At 38.2% G+C, this 20435-nt stretch overlaps 2 protein-coding genes across 6 annotated transcripts in view; both read right to left on the reverse strand.

Annotated features, from left to right (window-relative positions):
- Positions 1–20435, reverse strand: part of LOC124183794 (NAD(+) hydrolase sarm1) — a 183075-nt gene that overhangs the window by 71116 nt on the left and 91524 nt on the right. The gene's annotated exons all lie outside the window — the stretch shown is intronic.
- LOC124183800 overlaps positions 12595–20435 on the reverse strand; it is a 94085-nt gene continuing 86244 nt past the window's right edge. Inside the window, exons 3-10 of the mRNA XM_046572809.1 lie at positions 18366–18476; positions 17916–18283; positions 17231–17480; positions 15350–15812; positions 14985–15295; positions 14593–14918; positions 14282–14527; positions 12595–14222 (exon numbers count right to left, since the gene is read on the reverse strand). Coding sequence (XP_046428765.1) covers positions 13926–14222; positions 14282–14527; positions 14593–14918; positions 14985–15295; positions 15350–15786 — 1617 coding nt within the window. The 5' untranslated portion in view covers positions 15787–15812; positions 17231–17480; positions 17916–18283; positions 18366–18476 and the 3' untranslated portion in view covers positions 12595–13925. The remainder of the gene's footprint in view (positions 14223–14281; positions 14528–14592; positions 14919–14984; positions 15296–15349; positions 15813–17230; positions 17481–17915; positions 18284–18365; positions 18477–20435) is intronic.

Here is a 20435-nt window from a genome sequence, read left to right on the forward strand (position 1 = left end):
CGTACTTTGTAGAGATGTAATGATGAAAAAATATAAGTACACATAGCGAAATAGTCAGAAATAAGACGACAAAATCCCCACTCGGAGAGAATTTCTCTGCATGACTTTTGCAGGAAAATCCCATTGCCAAAGAATGACTAATTTCACCGTGACGCGCGAATTTAAGCATTTAATATTATACAATCCAATTGCAATTTTTTTCGAATCACAGTCAATTAAATAAGGAAGCTTTGTAATTTACAATAACGATAAAGATTTCGCCTCTTTTCCACCATCCGATCTTTTTATAATTACCATATTTTTGATTCGTTGAATAAAGAAGACACGTTTTTTTTTTTTACGAAAATTCAAATTTCAGTTTTAGCTTGAAACCGCCATCGTTGTGCTGGAAAAAGACACACACACTCGGATAGTGGCAAAAACGATGAAGTATCCAACAATGCTGATTCCAAATTGGCAGTAAATCGGCCAAGCCGTTTTTTAATTATGTATCGTGAAAATCGCTGAACGTGTAATCTTTGACCGAAGTAATTGACGTTATTGTGAAAAGCGATGTTTCCTATCGATCGATTCTAATAAAAAAAAAAAGGCGTAAAAAAAGCTTGATCAACGTACTTTTGAATAAATGAAATCCTCGAACGAATCGAATACTCGCTGATCGAGATATAAATTCTCAAAATTGATCCGCTGTGCGCGACAAAAAAACCGTTCTTTATTTTTTAAACTTTTGATCGAACACCTTGAATGTTCGAACGTGAGGTGAAACAAACATTATCCGATTGAAGTTTAGGCGTTTCGAAATGCGCTGCCGAGGCAGCCATTGAAAAGAGGTCAGAGAAGGGCCAACCATGCACGCGCTGATTTATATACTTCTAGTATCAAATTATAATTGCATATTAATTGGCCGTCTTCTTGTCCCGGCGATTCGATGATCATCGCGCCTCGTTTTGACAGCTCGGTAACCGCCAACTGATTAATAATCATCGCTTCGATACGCAAACTTTTCTCATTGAATTCCATCTCATTTCATCGATCGGTGTTGTAAGCTGTCAAAAATTGATTTAGGGAATTTGTTTACTTCGTTGTAAAGTCGAGTCGAAAACCATTGGAGTAAATCGAAGATCATCTAAATCGGACACAGATTTAAATACAAACAAGTGACCAGTTTTTAGAAATTAATCATACCGTAAAGATCAAAATATACTGCGCCATTTTTTCAAAGTAGTTAAAAAAAACGTCGTGCAATGAATAAAGTTTAATTAATTAATTTTTTCGCTCCGGCATTTTCTTTTGTATAACCTAAAGAAAAAAAGAAACACAAAACTGTAGTTTGATATAAAAAATTTTTCACCCGAAAATGATGGTTTTTTCATTTTTATCTAACTTCATCCGTTATTCGCACGTTATGATTTTTCGATTTAGTGTTTAAGTTCAAGCTTCTCGTAGTTACTGGCATTAACTTTTTTCTGCCTCTCGTAATGAATTTTTCGTTCACACTTTACGGCCTGTAGATTCTCAAATACAGAGAGCAAAGGAAAAGAGAGACAAAAATGTGCGTCGTTTTCGTCTAACCGGCTGTGACGAAAAATAACAATTTGACAATTCGCAGTACACAAAATCGACAGAAAGCGTACTTGTGGAATAAAAAGTGAGAGAAATTTATGGTGAAACATTTACGCGACGTAAAACAAAAAATTCGTCATAGAAAATTTCAAACAGAGAGTGTGAATAAAAAAAAAAAAAAAATTCTCCGTAAATAAAAAACGTCAGAGTGATAACTCGAGTTTGAAAGTTCATTCGAAATCAGGATCATTTTATCCTGTTACATTTACAAAAACTGAGTAAGTCACGTACGAAGGTTTTCGCTGGCATGCGATTGTCGGTATAATGTGAACATAAAATACTAAATAAACAAATAAAAATAATGACTAAGGAAACGACGATGATGACGTTAATTTATATCCGGTGAAGACTGAACTACAAATCGGTCAAGGATACGATTTTAATGGTAAAAGAAAAAGAAGGAAAAAAAAAAAAAAAAACATACGAGTACATTCAAAGTAAACGTCGAATGATGATACAATGCAGGAGGAAATTTTCGCTGTAAAATACGGGTTCGGTTTTATTGAAGAGGTGATTTTTCAGCACTTTTGTTTCCGATGGGTACGCATCTGAAGAAGAATGATAGACAATTTTTTACAGTCAACTTGCGGCATACGGAGATCGATGTCATCCGGCATTCCCGGCTGCGTCACTTAATTAAACAAAATCCGCATTTTATCGGGCGGTTAAACGTGTTACGCAACGTGGCCATGGAAAAAAATGCGAATTTCTAAATAAGGGGTGATTCACGAACGGCGACCTACATAATTATAGAAAAAAAGAAATCTCACCTCAATTTGACCAACTACCGATCTTTAACCCTTTCGATTTCAACGCTCAGGATTCCTTGAATTATTTTCAATAAAACGGGCATTTGCTTTGTATTTCGTCCAAATTTTTATAACAATTGAAAAATTTCCGAGATATCGAACTTTTTTAAATTCACACGATTACTGAATCGGTGAAACAAAAAGAATAAATAAAGAGAAAAATTACAATTAATCGGTAATCATTTTCAATCAGACTCATGAGTCATTCTACTACGATAAAAGACGATAAAAAAATATGTGTTGTTGTTTTTGACTTTTTATCATTTTTGTATTAAGAATGTTTTTTTTTTGTGGGATCGGTATGAAAATGTTGATAGATCAGAAAATAGAAAAGTCGATGTATCGAATTTTCAAAATGTGAAAAGTTCTAAAGCAAAAATACTTGGGTACAAAATCTTCAGAATTGCCTTTTTTCAACATTTTTTTATTAAAAATGATCGCGCTACGAAGATGTATAATTTTTATACGGAATATAAAATTGCATGATTGTTAGTTAGATTTTAATTTTTTCTACAGATACGTCTGTTAATTTTATTTACCACTGCGTCACAACACGTGTGTTAGATCATGTTTGCCAGGATAATATCAATAAGCACATAAACAAAGACGTGTCTGCAATTCTGCAAATCTGTGATGCAGGATTTTAGCACGAAAACGGCAACTCGTCGTTCTTACATACGATGAATTACGCTGCCAAATAAGGTAGTTGTGACATTATTGCACCATGTAAGGATCTAGGTAGACTCGTTTATTTGTCTCACTTCCGCATCGATACATTTCACGACATACCGATGATCCCGTGAAAAAAATATTTGGTGCAATCGGCAAAGTCACGCAGTTTTCTCCTTAAATTACAAAAAAAAAAATTAATTCGGTGACTAAATTCTACGCTTTTCGCTTCATCTCTGATACAGTTTTCTTGGATTATGCAAGATCACAAAATTTCCGGCACAAAGTGGATTGGACAGTTTTCTTTTTGCAAGATCTTGGAAGCTGTATAGTTTTCAAAAAATTTAGCTCAATCGAATTCCTGCAGTGTAAAGAAAACTTGTCACAACGTTTGAAGACTCAGAGTGGTGAGTATTCTGACCTTTGCTTTTGTTTTTAATAAATCCCGTGAAATAAAACTGGTCACTATTTCTCTCTACTTAGTTTTGTGCAACTCACAGCGGTCGAGGAAGAAAGATTTTCAAAACTTTCCGTGCTGCGTCTGATTTTCCGGAAAATTTGCGGCTCCAAGAAGCCTGCTTTCAAGTTGGCTGATCCGATCGTTTATATTTATTCGAAATTTCTCAGTACAAGTGGAACTGGAATCTCGTGTCTTTCGGTCCTAGTTAGAAAAAAAAAAAAAAAAACATAATTCGAATCTTTCAAATGGTAACCAATTGCCAGCTGGCAGATGATTTTTCCAATTTGGCATTCTGCCAATGGAAGTCAATTGCCAATTGGTAAATCAATTTCTTTTTGGTATTCTGCCAATTAAATCGTCTCATCGAACGCGTCACTCGCCGGTGTAAAAGCGGCGGTAGAAAAAAAATGTCGTTTTTCTTTTACGTTTTGATCATCAGATTGTGTTTCTATTGCCAAAACTTTTTGATACAGCACGTCCTACGATCTTTGTTCAACTCTTAATTATCTTTGTTTCTAAGAATGTTGTAAAAAAGGAAAAAAAAAAAAGAACGTAGCTATAATAGTACTTGGCTAGAAAAGTCTGCGCGTCAACGGTTACTCAATTTTCAGTTTTTGTTCAAGGTGAAACTGTATGGAAGCGAAAAGAATTGTAATGTTTAAAAAGTTGAACCACATGTATCACATTTCGCTAATTTATGGTTTTCTTCCTTTATTTTAGTCGTGATGCTTAATTGTTATACGATTCTTCCTCGTAGCTTGGACGATAAAATGGTTCGAGGAAGGTACCTGAAATGGTTTTCACGAATTTTCCAACGAGAACAATAATTTTGTGGAACGGTTACAGTCACGCGGTTAATTTAGAAAATCGTGGATTGCAAACAAAACTGCAGCCCGTCGGTTTTTTAACAGATTTTATTTCGATTTCAGAAGACACTTCCATTATATTATATGGTCGACGAAAAATCAAAATGTGAGCTTACAACCTTTTGATTTTCTTGTAACCTGTATCATTCGCTTTGAAAATGATATTTCTAAAAATTGGACCAAATAATAATATCATTAACCTTTTGCGGCACCTTTTTTAAACGAGTTATTTAAGATTTACATTCAATTTGTGAGATATCGTGATCACTTTTTTCCATAATTGGGCTGTCAAGATGGCAATGTTGATGTTTTAGGAGGGATTGTTTATATTCCGCGAATATAGTGAGCGCTATAAATAAACAAAGTGTTGAAAATGCCTGGTTTTGCAAAATAAATGTAATTGTGGGAAGGTTATGAAGACTAGAACAGTGGAACTCGCTGATCTTAGATTTTCGAGGTCGCTGAAAGCGAATCCGAAGTCATAAATTCAAAATTCAAGATGACGGATTCAATATGGCGAATTGAAAATGTGAAAACTGATCTAAATTTGTTCGAAATTTGTCACTTGAAGGTTTTCTGGGTCAGTGAAAACGTTTGAGGAACAAATATCAAGTGAATAGGATCAATTTTTATATTTTCTATCCACCATATTGGATCGGCGATCTTGAATTTTAGAATCTGACGTCGGATTCGCTTTCAGCGACCCAGAAAACCCTTATATACCCTGTTTCAAGGAATTTAACTTCAAGGAAAAATGTATGCTTCAAAGAGTTAATTGATCCCAGGTAAATTACATGAGTGAAAGCATTGATGACTCGTATATAAATGTTTGTAATGTGCATTAGTCAACCGTGTCGATTTCGACAATTGTGAGCACATACAGATCTTCGAAGAAACGTAACAACATACTCGTAAATATCTATTTTCGAAATCTGGGACAAGTCGCATGCCTGCAATATGCTACGATAATAAACTATTAGAAATAGTTTTTGCGTTGAAATTAATACACTTTTTTCTTGAGTCAAATCAGCCACGTTGAAGAGATTTGAGATTTGTAATACATAAGCGCAAAAAGGTACAACGAATTTGAAAGGAATTTGTATATTTTAAGATAACAATGTCATAAAATTCATATGCAAATCGGTAATCGTTGTTTGTAAGTTCACCGATTTCGAATCTAAGGTCCGAAAAGCTGAAATCACGAATCAGAATCAAACGTGACGGTCTGAAATCCAAATTATTGTCAAACTTTCATAAAAATTCGCAATTGTTGGTTTGAATTATTTATCCGCAATTTATTTGCAGCCAGGCACAATTCTGAACACTGAATATTTCTAATTTCTTGACTTCCGGCCAAAAATCCGCAGTGATTTGAAAAGACGCAGTTTTTGGCGTTTAATCCTAATTGGTCACTAGGGGCGAATTTCATCCAAGAAATTTTTGAAACTCCTTGAGAAGTTCTGGAATAGACTTTCATAGTCTTTTCCTCATAATCAATTTCCTTCAAAAAATCAATTTTTTCATCTTACCTCAACTTTGCCAATGTTTTACAATATTTAAACGATCAATTTTGGCTAGCAAAACTGTGAGAGCTTTTTCTGCGAATCTTAACCAATGACTAGATATTTTTTTTCGATTTTTAGAACTCATTGTCGAAGCAGGATATCACTTTTTTGAAGCTGGGGTCAATTTCACCCCGTGTGTCCTTTACGCCCATTCTACTGAGGTGTGACTTATTCGGGTTAATTGAATCGACCACTCCCCTCAACCAATCGGAGCAGAAAAAAATGTTAATCAGATGTTTAATCACATTGTTATGTTTCAAAGCTGCGAAAATCTCTTTGCTATTACAAAAGTGCAAAAAGCTTACAGTAATCGATGCTTCACTTCCATTTGTTTTTAGACTGTAAAAAATGTAGTAAATTCCTTGGATTTCAATCTGCGTCAATTTATTTTATCAAAAAAACTATGATTCACAAAGTCGCTGAGAATTTTATTTATTTTTTTCTAATTGTCAATTCAACATCGAAATTTGTTGATCACAGTGAATATCGATGGAACTTTGCAACTTTGCATACTTAATTACTTTCAATGACGCCAATATGACGAAGAAAAAAGTGTTTCACTGAATTTGGGGAAAACAGTTCGATCGAAAATCGAGCGAATCTACTTAATTTTCAACGATTTTCGAGTTATTCGAAATCAGGCACTTATGCCTATCAATAAGCCTTTACTCATAATTCAATGATTTTCGATTCTTCTACTTTTTTAAAAGATCTTTGTAGCTTGGAAACACAACAGTTACAAAAAAAAAAAAAAAATGAAAAAGAATCGTTGTAACGATTATCTCGCGATAAAATTGGCGAAATGTTGCGATTATTGTAAAACCAAGCTCCTTAAGCTTCCGTAAACATATAAGATGTCACGCTGTTTCAGGGTCTTTGAGCCGGAGACACGGAGATAAATTTATCGCAGTCCAAAAGGGTCGGCCGGGGGCGTCGCGACGCTCCTGACTCACAACGAGCGTCGGCGACAGCGACGCCGGCTTAAATTCGTAGGTATATCTACAAGAGCGCCGTTCAACGTGTGTATTCTTCTTTTGGATTTTCGCCGTATCCGCAAATAGGAGCCGAAGAAGTCTCCATCATCACTCGTTTAATAGATTGCGTCGCGACGCCTCGTCCTGCCGGCGGTGCAAAACTCCGCGAGAGCGTCGCGACGACGAAAACGCCCTTCGTCGGCAGTTTCGCGGTTATTTCAAACTAATTCACCGTCCTATTCTTCGTAAAAACCTAAATCTGCGGACCAGCTCGTCCGTTATTATTTACCGATTCATCTGAATCATCCCAGAAGCTGAAACCGAAATATCATATTCACTCGTGCAGACGTTGATTCTATCTCTCGAAAACATGAATTCTGTGTATCTTTAATATTTGATTAATATTTATTCTTACGGAAAAGCAAAGAATAAATATACATGCACCGAGAGAAATTTTTTTTAAGACTGTATGAAAAGAATTTTTTCTCCATCCGGCGTAGCATATTTTCAAAAAATTTCAGATAGAAATTGCATAATATTGATGTTGGAAATTATTATTTGCACCTGACTCTTGGAAACACGAGCTCCAGAATCTGAAAAATATTGCTCGCGACAGATTTGCAGCAGTTTTTGTAAAAGATGTTGTTTTTTTTTTCTTTTTTCTTTTTTTCAATCTCCAAATTCCCGGATGTCCGATGTTTTGCAGCGGCAATCAATCAAAGGATCTACAGTTAAAAACTGTTAAAGTAGATCATACCATGGAAAAAAAAAACATTCTAGGCCTTCTATCAACATACATACAGAAACGATATTTTCAGATAATATTTCGACTACAGTCAAGGTTTAATTAAGGATATGTCAAGGGTACGGTCAAGTCAAAAAAACGTCGAATCTAAAAAATTAACAACAACACAGAGGCGTACAATCAATAACTAACCGTGAATTAAATTCTTACACGTGTTGTCGGAAACTTATTCTTTTGATCTTACATAAAAGAAATTGAAAATGGTGTCTCTTTGTCGACGTAGTTCAGCAATTAATAATCCGATATTGGTTCCATTATCGAGCACCGTTTGTTAATGAAAAGTTCGTACAGTTTGTCCGACTTTAATTAACAATAGCTCATTTTACCGATAGATGAATTCTACACAAATCATCTGATATTCGTCGATAAAAATTCAACTTCCAACGATTCGCAAGCAATTGGTAAAAAAAAAAAAAAAAAATCAAACAATAAAACTCGTTAAAAATGAAAATAAAATTTTTTACTAACAGACTTCTTTTTTCTTCTCCAAATTCGAGTCTTAATCGACTTCCTTATTGTTTTCACTGCAACGTACATCCGAAGCATGCTTAAAGCCCGGATTGACAGTTTCGCGAGACTCAGCAGGCAGCTCGGAGTTTCCAGTTTCCAGTTTTCAGTGCTTCTTGGGCAAACTTGATCGGCCTGAACCTTCCTCTTTAGCATCATCCGTGAAGGCGCAGCTTCTGCAGTACGGGTGCAACAGGTTATGGCTATTTCCATCTCAGAGTTTCCGAAGCGGAGAGACACACGACGCCTCGAGTCGCCGGCAAGGCGAGACCAAAAGATCACTTCAGACCTTTTTGCAGAGCGTGAAAAACCACCCGCCTGCCTCTTGTTACCTCTCCTCGTAATTTATGCAGGCCTGCACATCGTCCGCGATCGAAATCGCGCTTGCTCTCGTCGTTTAACAAGACTTATTGAAAGACATCCCGATTTTAGAGATCGCCCGGAATTTGCTTTGCCACCAGGTATATTTAGTTAAGCTTTCGATCTTATCCTAGGGAAACTTTTTTGGCCCTCATTTAGGGACGGGGTTGAAATTCCGAATTTGAAAAGTTCCAAAAGCGTCGAAATCCAATTTTTTTTTTCCTGCTGAAACTTAAGACTAGAGAAATCAAACTTTGACGAAACATCAAAGTTTCGAATGGCTCGAAAGTCCGAAAATTTGAAAATCCGAAAACTCGAAATTCTGAGCGATCGAAGATTTTCAGTTATGTAAATTTCTGGCTTGGTGAAACTTTGCCACTTTCATATTTCTTTGTTTTGGATTTTCGATATTTTTACGTTCGGAATCCTAGTCATTCTGATTTCCTACAAACACTCGGTGAGTATATTTTAATTTTCGTAACTTTGCTCCATCGTAACATGAATTTTCGGAATCTTGTATTTCGGAACTTTGAGCGATCGGCTTTCCGACCATTAGAAACTTGGTTGTTTCTTCAAAGTTTGACTCCTTTACTTCAAGTTTCGCCACCAAATAATTTGGAATTAGGTGCTTTTGGAACACTTCAAATTGATTTAGAACAACTCAATTCCGAAAACTATGTGTTTCCAAGTCTCGAACGCGGACTTGATTAATCTCACTACTGCGAGTATTCTAAAAGAAACCTACCAACGATTAATTTTCTACGCCTTGAGGTTAACGGGTGGGGGAAAAAATATTACAGAAGATGAGTGAAACGGTGAAACCAAATGGCTATAAACGTCTCTAAACGAGTTAAGGTTAAATCGGTCGTACCGTCCGATTCAAGACTACGGAAAGGAGAGAAAAAAAAAATGTTTTAAAAAATCTCCAGCCAACTCTTTTGTACCAATGATTAGTAAATGCCAGTAATATTAAATATATAATATAAGTGAATCCCAGTAAATTATAATAATTGTGAATTTGTTTGGATTTATTTCTATTTCACGGTAGAAATGGTATTTAATCGTGTTCGCTGCTGTTGGCCATAATTTTGCCGAAGATTTTTCAACAGTTTTTTTTTCTTTTCCTCACTTTTAATCCAACCGATCCAAGCGATCCATCTAATAATTCTAAATATTGTTTTTCGAATTAGTTAAATTTAAACGGCTCTTCCAAATACATTATGGAGTGGTTAAATTATTTATTGAGAAAACGATAATAAGTTGTAAGCCATGACTGTTATAGCCTTAAAAACTATTAAATTTTGATTAGATGAATGTTATTTTTTTTTTTTTATTCTTTTTTTTTTCCTCGTAACGAATTCGTCTAACAGGAATACGTACGAGCCTTTGGCTGTATGAGATATAGTTGCGACGTAAATCAAGCCGTGGTTTCACAATTACTGCGCGTTGATTTAAATCCGTTTGGCAAGGAAAGATCCGTTCGAAACTTGGGAGAAGTGAAGAAAAAAAGAAAAAAGAAAAAAGGAAACCGGGATAAATTCGTTGGACATTAAACATATCTTAGGCTGTCAATTTGATGGCTGCAAAATAATATTGTGTACTTGTTACGAAATTCACACACGCCTCTCACACAACGTAAATTTCATCGTTCATTAAATACGATATTTGGCATTTTTTAAATTCAATTTAATCATTTATTTCCATGCCCATCAAAAAATGATTTCGAAATACAGATGACGAAGAGTGTGAGGAAGAAAAGGGGAAAAAATCACTAGGAATTACATAATTCCTACAGACTAGTCACCACCCTTTTATCTGAAGATCAAGTCATTTATCGATCTATAACGACGATTAATTTCGATCTGAAGAATAATATAACTGGTTTTCGGAAAATATCGTTTATTGTTTATCGTAAGATCTAGCGTTTCTCAGAAAGTATTGAATGATCTGATACATTACTTTGACAAATCGTGGTCTTTCGGAGAAAATTCCTCATTGAGGTGTATGTATGTATATATTCCATGGTATATATTATCTTATCAAACTTGACACTGCTTTATTTACGTTCGTTTTTCAGATAGCTCAAACATCCCTCGGCTGATAACTGATTGACTAAGGCTGTACAAAGATAGTAATAAGTTAAAAAAGAGAAACGAAAATTTGTGGAAATTTAACCGATAAGATCATATAATTTCAAAACGTGTAGGAAATTTGAATAATTGCCCGTGAATTTTACAGATTTAGGTACGAAGTTTTTACCTCAAATTTACAGAATCGCATCAAAGTTAATCGAGTGTGATCTCAGCTCATCGAAATAAGTTTAAAAAAAAACAATTTCATTGTTTCCTTTCCTTTTTTTTTTTTTGTTGCAATGAAAAGAAAGATCAAAACTTCTCAAGTACGTCACCCTTACGATATAAGGGAAAAGGGAAGGCAAAGAGACGCGTGTCAAGAAATTAATCACAACGGAACGTTGAAGTATGATGTTTATACAAATTGTATATATTGTCTACATAAATCGAAGAGCCACAAGTGAGTCACTTTTGAGTAACCAGAAGCGGAGACACGCGTCTACGTAGAAAAAATGCCGTTGTTCAATATTGTTCGATACCAACTTCAATAATCGTGATAATGAATCGTAACATTGCGTAAAAATTTGTTTCACGCGTTCCCATTTACCGGAAGTAAGTTTCTTCGATCGACATACGTATTTATTATCGTACATTACGGTGTGATTTTTGTCTTTTATAAACTTATGATATACTCAGCTTGAATCGTAAGTCTTAATTCAAAGCTTTTCAAAACTTGAGCTTGCACTTATCTGGCACATTGAACAAAGCTTTAGAAATAATTCGCACATTGATAAAACAGTTTCCAAGTCCATGACATAATTTTTCAAATTTGAAAAAATCACCGCGTCGAGTCATATTTCTGCCATGATTTTCGTTTCATTGAAGCATGATGAATTAGAACCCGTTCTTGGGAGGCAAATTCGAGTGTTTAGCATACAATGAAGTCCGCGTCAGTCATCGGTCAAAAAAAAAAAAACAAAAAGAAAAAATATTCGAGGATGGCGAATACTTGGACATAAGAGATCGAGTTTCACTGCGAGCGTTTCGATGAATCCTGGCAATCTCGTTTTCAAATTTCGCGTTTTGTTTGAGTTGACGTTGAAGATAATCGAGTCATCGGCACAAGCAGCTTGACTCATGAATAAATTATGCTAAATCCAGCGTGCTGTAAACAAATAAATTAAAAAAAAAAAAACCGTCACTTGGGTCCACTCGAACGCGAGGATTGATCGAAACCGCAACTGAAATAAATAAGAGAAGACCGCATGATTACCTACAAGTCAAACAGCCAGTGCATCGATATCTTTTGACACCGATTGACCTGAGCGCACTTTGGCCGTCGGGCATTGACCTTAGAAGAGCAAATAAACACTCGGCGCAGATGGTTTGTCTAATTGGTTAATTATAAGTAATTTCTCAGCGCTGAAAGGTCTTCAAATCTTTCAGCCAAGCGATAAGCCCAAGATCCGATCGGTAGTTTGGATACGTTGTAATCATTTGCCGCGATTAAACGGCGTGATTCAATTTATATATAATCGATGAGCGTTTCATTGAACTCGGTCACTTACGGCACCAGCTGCAGTCAAGAATTCGTTGCCGCGTATGCTGTTATAGAATAATGAACGAAACGAGGCTCGGTAGACTTGAAACTGATCATCGACCGCAATCCGCGATACGAATATTAGACGTGAGACTAAACAACGTATAAGATGCGCGATCCGAGAGGTCTTCGATCCAGCGGTAGAACCGTCCCAACATCGCAACAGCTGCATTTCTCAGACAGACCAGATTTTTCATCGTAGACGTAGGGTCGCTGTTTTTTCATCTAACCCGGTTCTTTTTTACCGTATAATATTCTTCACCTACGCCGGAGTATGCGGAATAAACACCGCATGTGTGCATCGTAAAATCTGAACGCGGAGTTGAAGTAGCAGCCGATGATCAGCGAACGTGTAACGTAACGAAGATCGCAACCTTGTACAATTCGGAGTTGTATATTATTCGCGAAGCATGCCACGCAGTCTTCGTTACCTCGACGTGTGGGATATATAACGTAAGCACGATGTGTCGGTTGGTCGATGACGAGGAACCGCGGCCAATGAGCAGAAGAATTTTTGTCGTAGGCGTGAGCAGAATCATCGTAGTTTTTACATGGATTCATTAATCACTATGCAAATGCGGCCTGAATCATGGCCGATAAGTACCATTAAGAGGCTTGTATGTTGTAACGCACTTGTGGATACGGTTAACAATTAGAAGGGGGATGAGATGGCTTGCTGTAGTTGATTGCGTGGCATTGCATGGTCGGGTTTTACGGATTCTACGTATGACCCTCACCGAGAAGCATCAACCGCCAAACAAGGTGAACGGTGCATAAACAGTCATTCCATCACGCACGGTTACAAGTCGAAAAATATAAGAAATCTCTGTGTTCCTCGAAGGTGAATAAAAAGCACAATCTGAGTCAACTTGGAGCCAATTACACGCCAAGTTGTAGCCGTTCAGCATTCGTCATAACTAGATCGTAAAAATAGCGTACGAAGAATCGCATCGATAAATGTGCGTTGTATGCACGCGACAATTTTCATTATCCTTCATGGTTTCCGTTTGATTCAATCTCTCGACCGCTTTCTAATATTGCACCATGTTGCATTATATTGCGGGCATTGTATTTTTCACCAAGCTTACGAACTATGGTTTCCAGCATACCAACAACTCCCAACTGTTTCTCTACCTCGTCGAAGCGACAGTTTCCTAATTGATGTAGCGCAAGGTTGGAAGCAGTTTTACGATGATTATAATAACACCGTGTGCTTACGCGTGTTCTTTAATTATTCTTTAGTTTTTGCTCGATTAGTAATTGAGAGGTCTCTATTCGTGGCAAAAAGATAATGACATCACGACGACAATTGTTGAATCAACAGACTCTTTTTGTCAACCAGAGGTCAATGCAACAAGGACGAGTTTATATTTGCCGTTTACGATTTCAAATCGTCATGTCTGCGGATCAAGGGTCAGATTTTGATTGGGACAGGTAACGATTTATCACTGAGTGTAATTATGGTGGTTTTCAGCGTACGTGATAATCAATGATGACCACGAAACCCTCAAGACTCTGAAACTTGCATCGCGAAAATATTCCACTAGCTGCTTAATACAAGATTGGACTGCATCAGGTACCCTGTATAAGGGAATCGTGGAATCTGCAGGTTCTTTTACATGATCGAATCGAACAAATCCCTGTCGTCAACGTCATCGTCGTTGTCCTCCTCCTCCTCCTCTTCCTCGTCTTCGTATTCCTCTTCTTCGTCAACATCCAGCAAAGAGTCACCGAGTCCAATGGGCAGTTCGTCGACGGCGCTTTCCGGAAAGTAGAGATCAATCAATTCCGAAGTTTCCTCTTCGCTTTGGCTCTCAAAGTACGGCTCGATGCCCGCAAACCCAAGGAAAGTTTCCTCGTTAACGTGGTTCACGACAACGATGAAAACCTCGTAGCCGGTCGGGTACTTCACCTTTGGAACATGAATGTACGTCTGTAGTACGAAATTATGTAAATCTGAACAAGGTGAACCTTTTTCTCGAAGCTTTCAAGCGACGAGGCAATCCGCTTCGCCATCGGTGGATTGTCCATTTCAAATACACCGAAGCGTTCGACGGCCTCAGCGTGATTCGAAAGAGCCTCCGCGAGTTCCTTGATCCTCTGGGATTTGTATTTGAAGAAGCACTTCGGTAGCGGTGGTGGCGTCTCTTCGTACGGATGATAGCTCTCCATGTACTGCGGAAATATGGTCTTGAAGACGTGGACCTTGCTTCTGGCCTGAAAAACTGCACATTAAACGAACCTCCACCGTCAATCCTTGGACAAACAACCGGAAAGTTTACTTGAGGAGGAACCCAGACTGCTGGGTAAGTCCGTTTCACGTCGTCCTCCACCTCGGGGTCCGGTTCATGAACATGAACGTGCCGGCTGGCAAAGTCCTTGATTTCGTAGGAGGTTCTGGTCGGTGGAAGCAGAGCTCCAGCACCGTGGATCAGAGGTGGAGGTTCGTCGTAGATTATCTTCGACAAGTAATTCTCCACGTCGTTTATTACTCGGACTGGACAATCGGTCGATTCGTCGGGACACTCAACGGGATATTTAACCGGCCAATCAGGGTGCGGTGGTCTGCCCTTCAGCCTCATGATCATGCACTTACCCTCGGTTAAGCCTGGCGTTGAAAAGAAAATTTTTCACAAAAGCTCCGTTGAATTCTCTACATACTGCATGTTTATACCGAAGATGATGTCCTCGGTGATTTCGAAATTGCTCTCGGTGAACATATCCTTGATGATGTCCTCGGTCAGTTGGATTTGTACTTCCTCGACGACGTCGAAGCACTGCTCGAATAAATCGGTAACGAGTTCCACGTAGGGTGGTGCGTTCTTTTTGTCCCTGGGATTGCCCTCCTCGTCTACGAAGACCCATGGAAACAGGAGCAGGGCGGTTTCCTCACAGAGTTCGAACATCATCTGACTCAGCATGGCCTCGTACTTGGCCTGCTTTTCGGCGTCCTCCTTAGCCGCGATTGCCTTTTCCTTGGCCAGTCTGGTTGGAAAAAATTTGTGTCAACGAATGGAAGCGGCGAAAGACGAGCCTAACCTCTGTTCCTCGAGAATTTCCCAGCGCTTCTGCTCCTCGGGGCCACGTTCGGAAACCGGGAGTGCAAACCTGGGCGCCTCTTCCTGCTGGACTCGTTTTATCTCGTCAAGCAAAAGCCGGGAAAGGTTAGGACAGTGGGCACCGAACATCATGTTGACCATCGTACCGTTCTGAATGAACATCCAAACGGGTTCGCTCTTCCCCCGGAACCGTTCGAGGTCCGTTATGTCGTTATTCCTCGCAACCGCGTAGCTCAAGATGTCGCCTCCAGACTCTAGCTTGATCTTTCTCAGGCTGCTCACCATCGCTGAGCACGGACCGCTCCAGTCCGAATAAACGTCGACCAGAACCAGCCCCTTTCGCTCGAGTATCAACGCCCATTCGGCATCGTTAGTTACTTCCGTTTGCAGCGCTACCGGCCCACTCTTCTTCGCCATGACCGCTAGAGACTGTCAATCGACGCCTAAGCAGAATCCCGTCATTCCCGATGGATCGACAATCACTTGAAACGGTGGTCGATCATCTATTCGACATCTTCACGCTGGTATAGCTTCAAGTGTCAAATGTACACTTTGGGACAATGAATCTGAGACGGTTGATTTTTTACACTAGACAGTTATGTTGGCAACACAGAGAAACCTACAGCGCCACAGTCGGCCGAGCACGAAACAAACTCAATCTCAATAAACAGTAACACAACCCATGACCGTCGAATCTAACCTCAGAATATCGCGAGGATAATGATTTGTTGGATTGACACGTCAATTCTTAGGTTAGATCCGACGGTCGTGGGTTATACCATGTTTATTGAGATTGAGTTAGTTTCGCGCTCGGCCGACTGTGGCGCTGTAGGTTTCTCTGTGTTGCCAACATAACTTCTAGTGTAAAAACTTATCCATCTCAGATTCATTGTCCCCAAGTGTAACCACATGGTTCACGCGTGATTCGATTGTCGTTTTCTGATTGTCAGACCGAAGAAGCCAAGCCGAATAAGAGACGATGAATTGTTTCGATCGGATTGAGTGTGTTCTCCGTAAATATTATAGATTTCTTTGAAAACGAATGACGTGTAAAAGAACGTGTTTTAAAGGCATCCAGTATTTCGTCGCATGTACGTACATACACGTATAAATTTAGACCGTGATTGTTGATTTTTTCGCCAAGTATCGCGTCGTGACTTTGTCGGAATTCCACCATGAAGTAAAACAATGACTAACGAAAAGCACGAACGAGGAGTTCGCGAGTGGCGGCAGCTTCTCGAGGAATAATAAAGACTTTGAAGAAAGCTTCGACAGTTGTAACTCTGATGGTATTCCCCCCACGAAACTGAGTAAACTATATTACTACTGTGTAAAACTGTGAAAAAAATGTTTATAAAATTCTATCACGTAAAAGTACTGCTAGAGTTAATTTCCAATTTCTGTGTTAATTATATGTATTAATGGTAGTGTTGGTACTTGAATATTCATCTGCCCTCACTGGTTGTTGTTTACGGTGATTTAAAACATGTTTATAACTAAGTAAATACAAGAGAAAAAGATTGCACATGTATTTTGAGAAAAGTAGAAAAAGATATAGATCTTTTAATGCCGATCATTTTATACCTAAAAACTCAGTATTATGTTAATTATACTCGTTTTTTATAAAAATTGTTTAAAAAATCTGGAAATATGCGTAACTTGCATAAAAATAAATTTGGATGTGCCGTAGAAAAAAAAAAAAAAAAACTAGCGTTGTATTTTAATGCAACATTATTGCTTAAGAGGGAAATTCAAAGTTATATTTCGCAGGCCTGTGTAATCGGAAACTGTTCGGAGAGACAGTTTTCAACACGTGGAACACTCCCGTAATTTTCGTAGGTATAATACGCAATATACATACACTTGACACTTCTCCGTACGAGATGTAGATTATCTCGTTCGTCTGGGCGAGCCGTGGGCGTATATACCGAAGTAAGAATGACGAATAATTATAATCTTTGAATTTGTCATCTCGACGAGAATGAAAATTGTTGCATTGAGATTCCGAAATACACCGATGACGGCATAACGATTAGCAAGTTTAAGCAATCCGAATTCAATCCTGATCGAGTCACGTTGTTCGAACTGCGTCAACGCCGTAATCCTGCGTCCTGAAAGAAATTACCGCAAGGTTTGCCAAGTTACGGAATATTCGAAATTCTTCCTAGCCAGCACCGAGAGAAACTTTTATTTCCGGTAACCGCTCAGTCCTGAACAATTTTCATCTTTTACCGCAATCAAAAAATATAGTTCTAGGTACGAAATGAAAATTAGTTTTGCAGCTGTTACCGGAAAGTCTAGTACCTGTTATTATATTTTCTTGCAACTGTTGCGAAAATTTAACGCTCGTGCAACGATAAATTGACGTTAAAGCCTTGTTTAACTAAAAAAGTCGAGTAAACCTCACAAACTGATTTTGCGTTGCAACAACCAAAATAGGATCGACGATAGCGCAAAATGGTTACGCGTACCTCGTTTTTCGTAATTCCAACACTATTCAAATGGTTTTTTTAACGATATCTGTTTTACCTTATTCTTCTAGTTACCGTAACAAATGAAATGTTTCTCATTGAGACAGCCCGCACCCAGATTTTCCCCCTTTCACCAAGTAAATCGAATCAGGGATACACCGCAGACGCCTTCCGCGAGAATTCTGATTCGGATGACTAACGCGTCTCTTCTGCATATGCGTGCCAACTGCAGTTGCTGTATTCGTTGAATACCAAGGTGTCATCCTCTTGTTCCGGGATTCTTTCTCCATCGTATCAAATTTGTAGCGCCAAGTGTTGGACGTTGTTATAATAATTCGTATCGAGCATGGACTTCTTTGTCGTCCACAATTGTAAACGCAACGCGTGAATCAAGTTTCCAAGAGTATTACTTCAGAGAACGTAACTTTGGATGTGGGCGTTGACTGGAGGAAATCAACGCTTCGATAATCACGCCACGTTATTCGTTAGAAAAATAAAATCTGTATCTCAATTCCAGTTTCTCACCTGCAGTAGTCTCGAGTCTCACGACCCCGATCACCATCGGCTTCAAGAGTAAATCTCGAGGATATTATGCACCCATTAATTCCACATCTTGCGGTTGGAGAAAGCTTTTTACTTCAAAAGAAAAAAAAAAAAATCAATCGGTAGACACATTTTGTAGAAAATTTTCTGGTGGGAAGACCATATTTTGTTGTAAGTACGTAAATTAATGAAATTGTTCTTTCAAAATTACAAAGAAATTTAACCGAATCAAAGATTATATTTATAAATACGAAATTTCAATTTTCACCTAGTAAATTTGACGAAATACTAATTTTTTCGGGCTATTATCAAAATAATAAATACCCTTTGATAGATTCAATTAAATTACTTCGTACACTTCACTGAATCTACCCGTTGGATAAAGATTATTTTTGTCGAATTGGCATTAAATTTTCGCAACAGTTACAAGAAAATACAGTAACAGTGATCATAACGAGAAAGAATAGTAACGGATACTAGACTTTTTGATAACAGCTAGAAAACTAATTTTCATTTTGTATCTAGGACTAAATTTTTCGACTGTGGTAAAAAAATGAAAGCAGTCAAGGACTGAGCGGTAACCGTAACTAAAAATTTCTCTCATTGCACCATGAAATCAACCAAACCTTTTGGTTGTGTGAAAATAATGATTGATAGGAAATTTCAATGGTTACGACCAAATTTTTTTCTGAGTGTATCGGTGGCGCATGGTTGCAAAAATTGTCTTGTTGCTTTTCAAGCTGCTCCCACTTCGAAAGCCAACTGCAACATGTAAGCCTCTAATTTGCAGACTTGCCCCTTGCTTTCGGGTCAGACTCCAACCGTCTATCCGCAAGTCTGGCGAGTGCGTAAAGTGTGACAACTTTAACGCCATAAATACAAACAGCGATAAAACGAGCCCAACAAGGCCTAACACCGTGTATTTGTATCGGGAGTAAAATGAGCCTGATATATTTCGTCCGGAGATGTATGTTCGTAGTGCGCGAATAATTCATACGAGACAATTCCATCGCTGTCGGTTTAACGAGACAAAGGAAAGCCGCGTAACTTCTCATCTCGGTCATTATGTTACGCGTATTGTAAGAAGCTTCGCTGTTGCTACTCCGATGGCCTCCTTTTTTCCTCCCTGTATGCGTGTGTATTTTTCTCTTGCCACTTTTCAATTTCTCTCCATAGCGACACGGAATTTGCATGAAAATTGTCGCGTCGTTTGACCCTTATTAAATCGAAGAATGCAGAGTATCGCGAAGATGACTGTTGCGAGAAACGAGACGACGAGAATTAGGACTGTAAAGCAGAGAATTAATTCCTCGCTCGTCATTTTTACACCACGCAATGATTCCCAGAATTCAAACGAATCAGTACACAGCAATTTTCACCACAGTGGGCGAATCTTTGCAGTCTTCCCTAATTTCAGCTATGTGCGAACGTTTAAAAAAATCGCAACCTCGATTCGACAAGCTCCGTATATTAAAGGTACGTGGCCTTTCTGTTTTGCAATACGATATCATGACTGCTGATGAGGCGCGAGGCGTCGAATTTCATCGACATCTTTTGTTAGGAAACTTTAATGTCATTCGAATGACCGACACGTGTAATGAAAAGTCTAAAGTCACTCAGCCGGTTTGTTTCAATTCCCAATTTACAAATCTACGTATTCGTTAAATGCTTCTCTCTTATTGTATTTCGTTTAACCGCGGAATGATTCACAGCCGAAAGACGTTTTTTTTTTTTCTTTACACTCTACGCGACTGTAATCATCGATCGTAAAATTGAGCTATCGATATTCGCTGCGACGAGTGATTATTAAAATTCGCTGCAGTATTGCTGACACCGAATTCAACGTGTTGCAGCAATACTACGTAACACAATTCAACCGGTGGAATTTGTGTCACGTAGAAAATTCACTTCAGGGTTCATCGGAGTTCATTTCCTGAGCAAGGAAATCGGTTTTTCTCCAATTTTCACCGTTCATCATTACGCATTGGTTCGAAAATTTACTCGCATAATTTTGTATCTTGTGATTTAATAATATATGTATAATTTAGGGCT

The sequence above is a fragment of the Neodiprion fabricii genome, chromosome 5, assembly GCF_021155785.1.
Source record: "Neodiprion fabricii isolate iyNeoFabr1 chromosome 5, iyNeoFabr1.1, whole genome shotgun sequence".
Classification (NCBI taxonomy): Eukaryota; Metazoa; Arthropoda; class Insecta; order Hymenoptera; family Diprionidae; genus Neodiprion; species Neodiprion fabricii.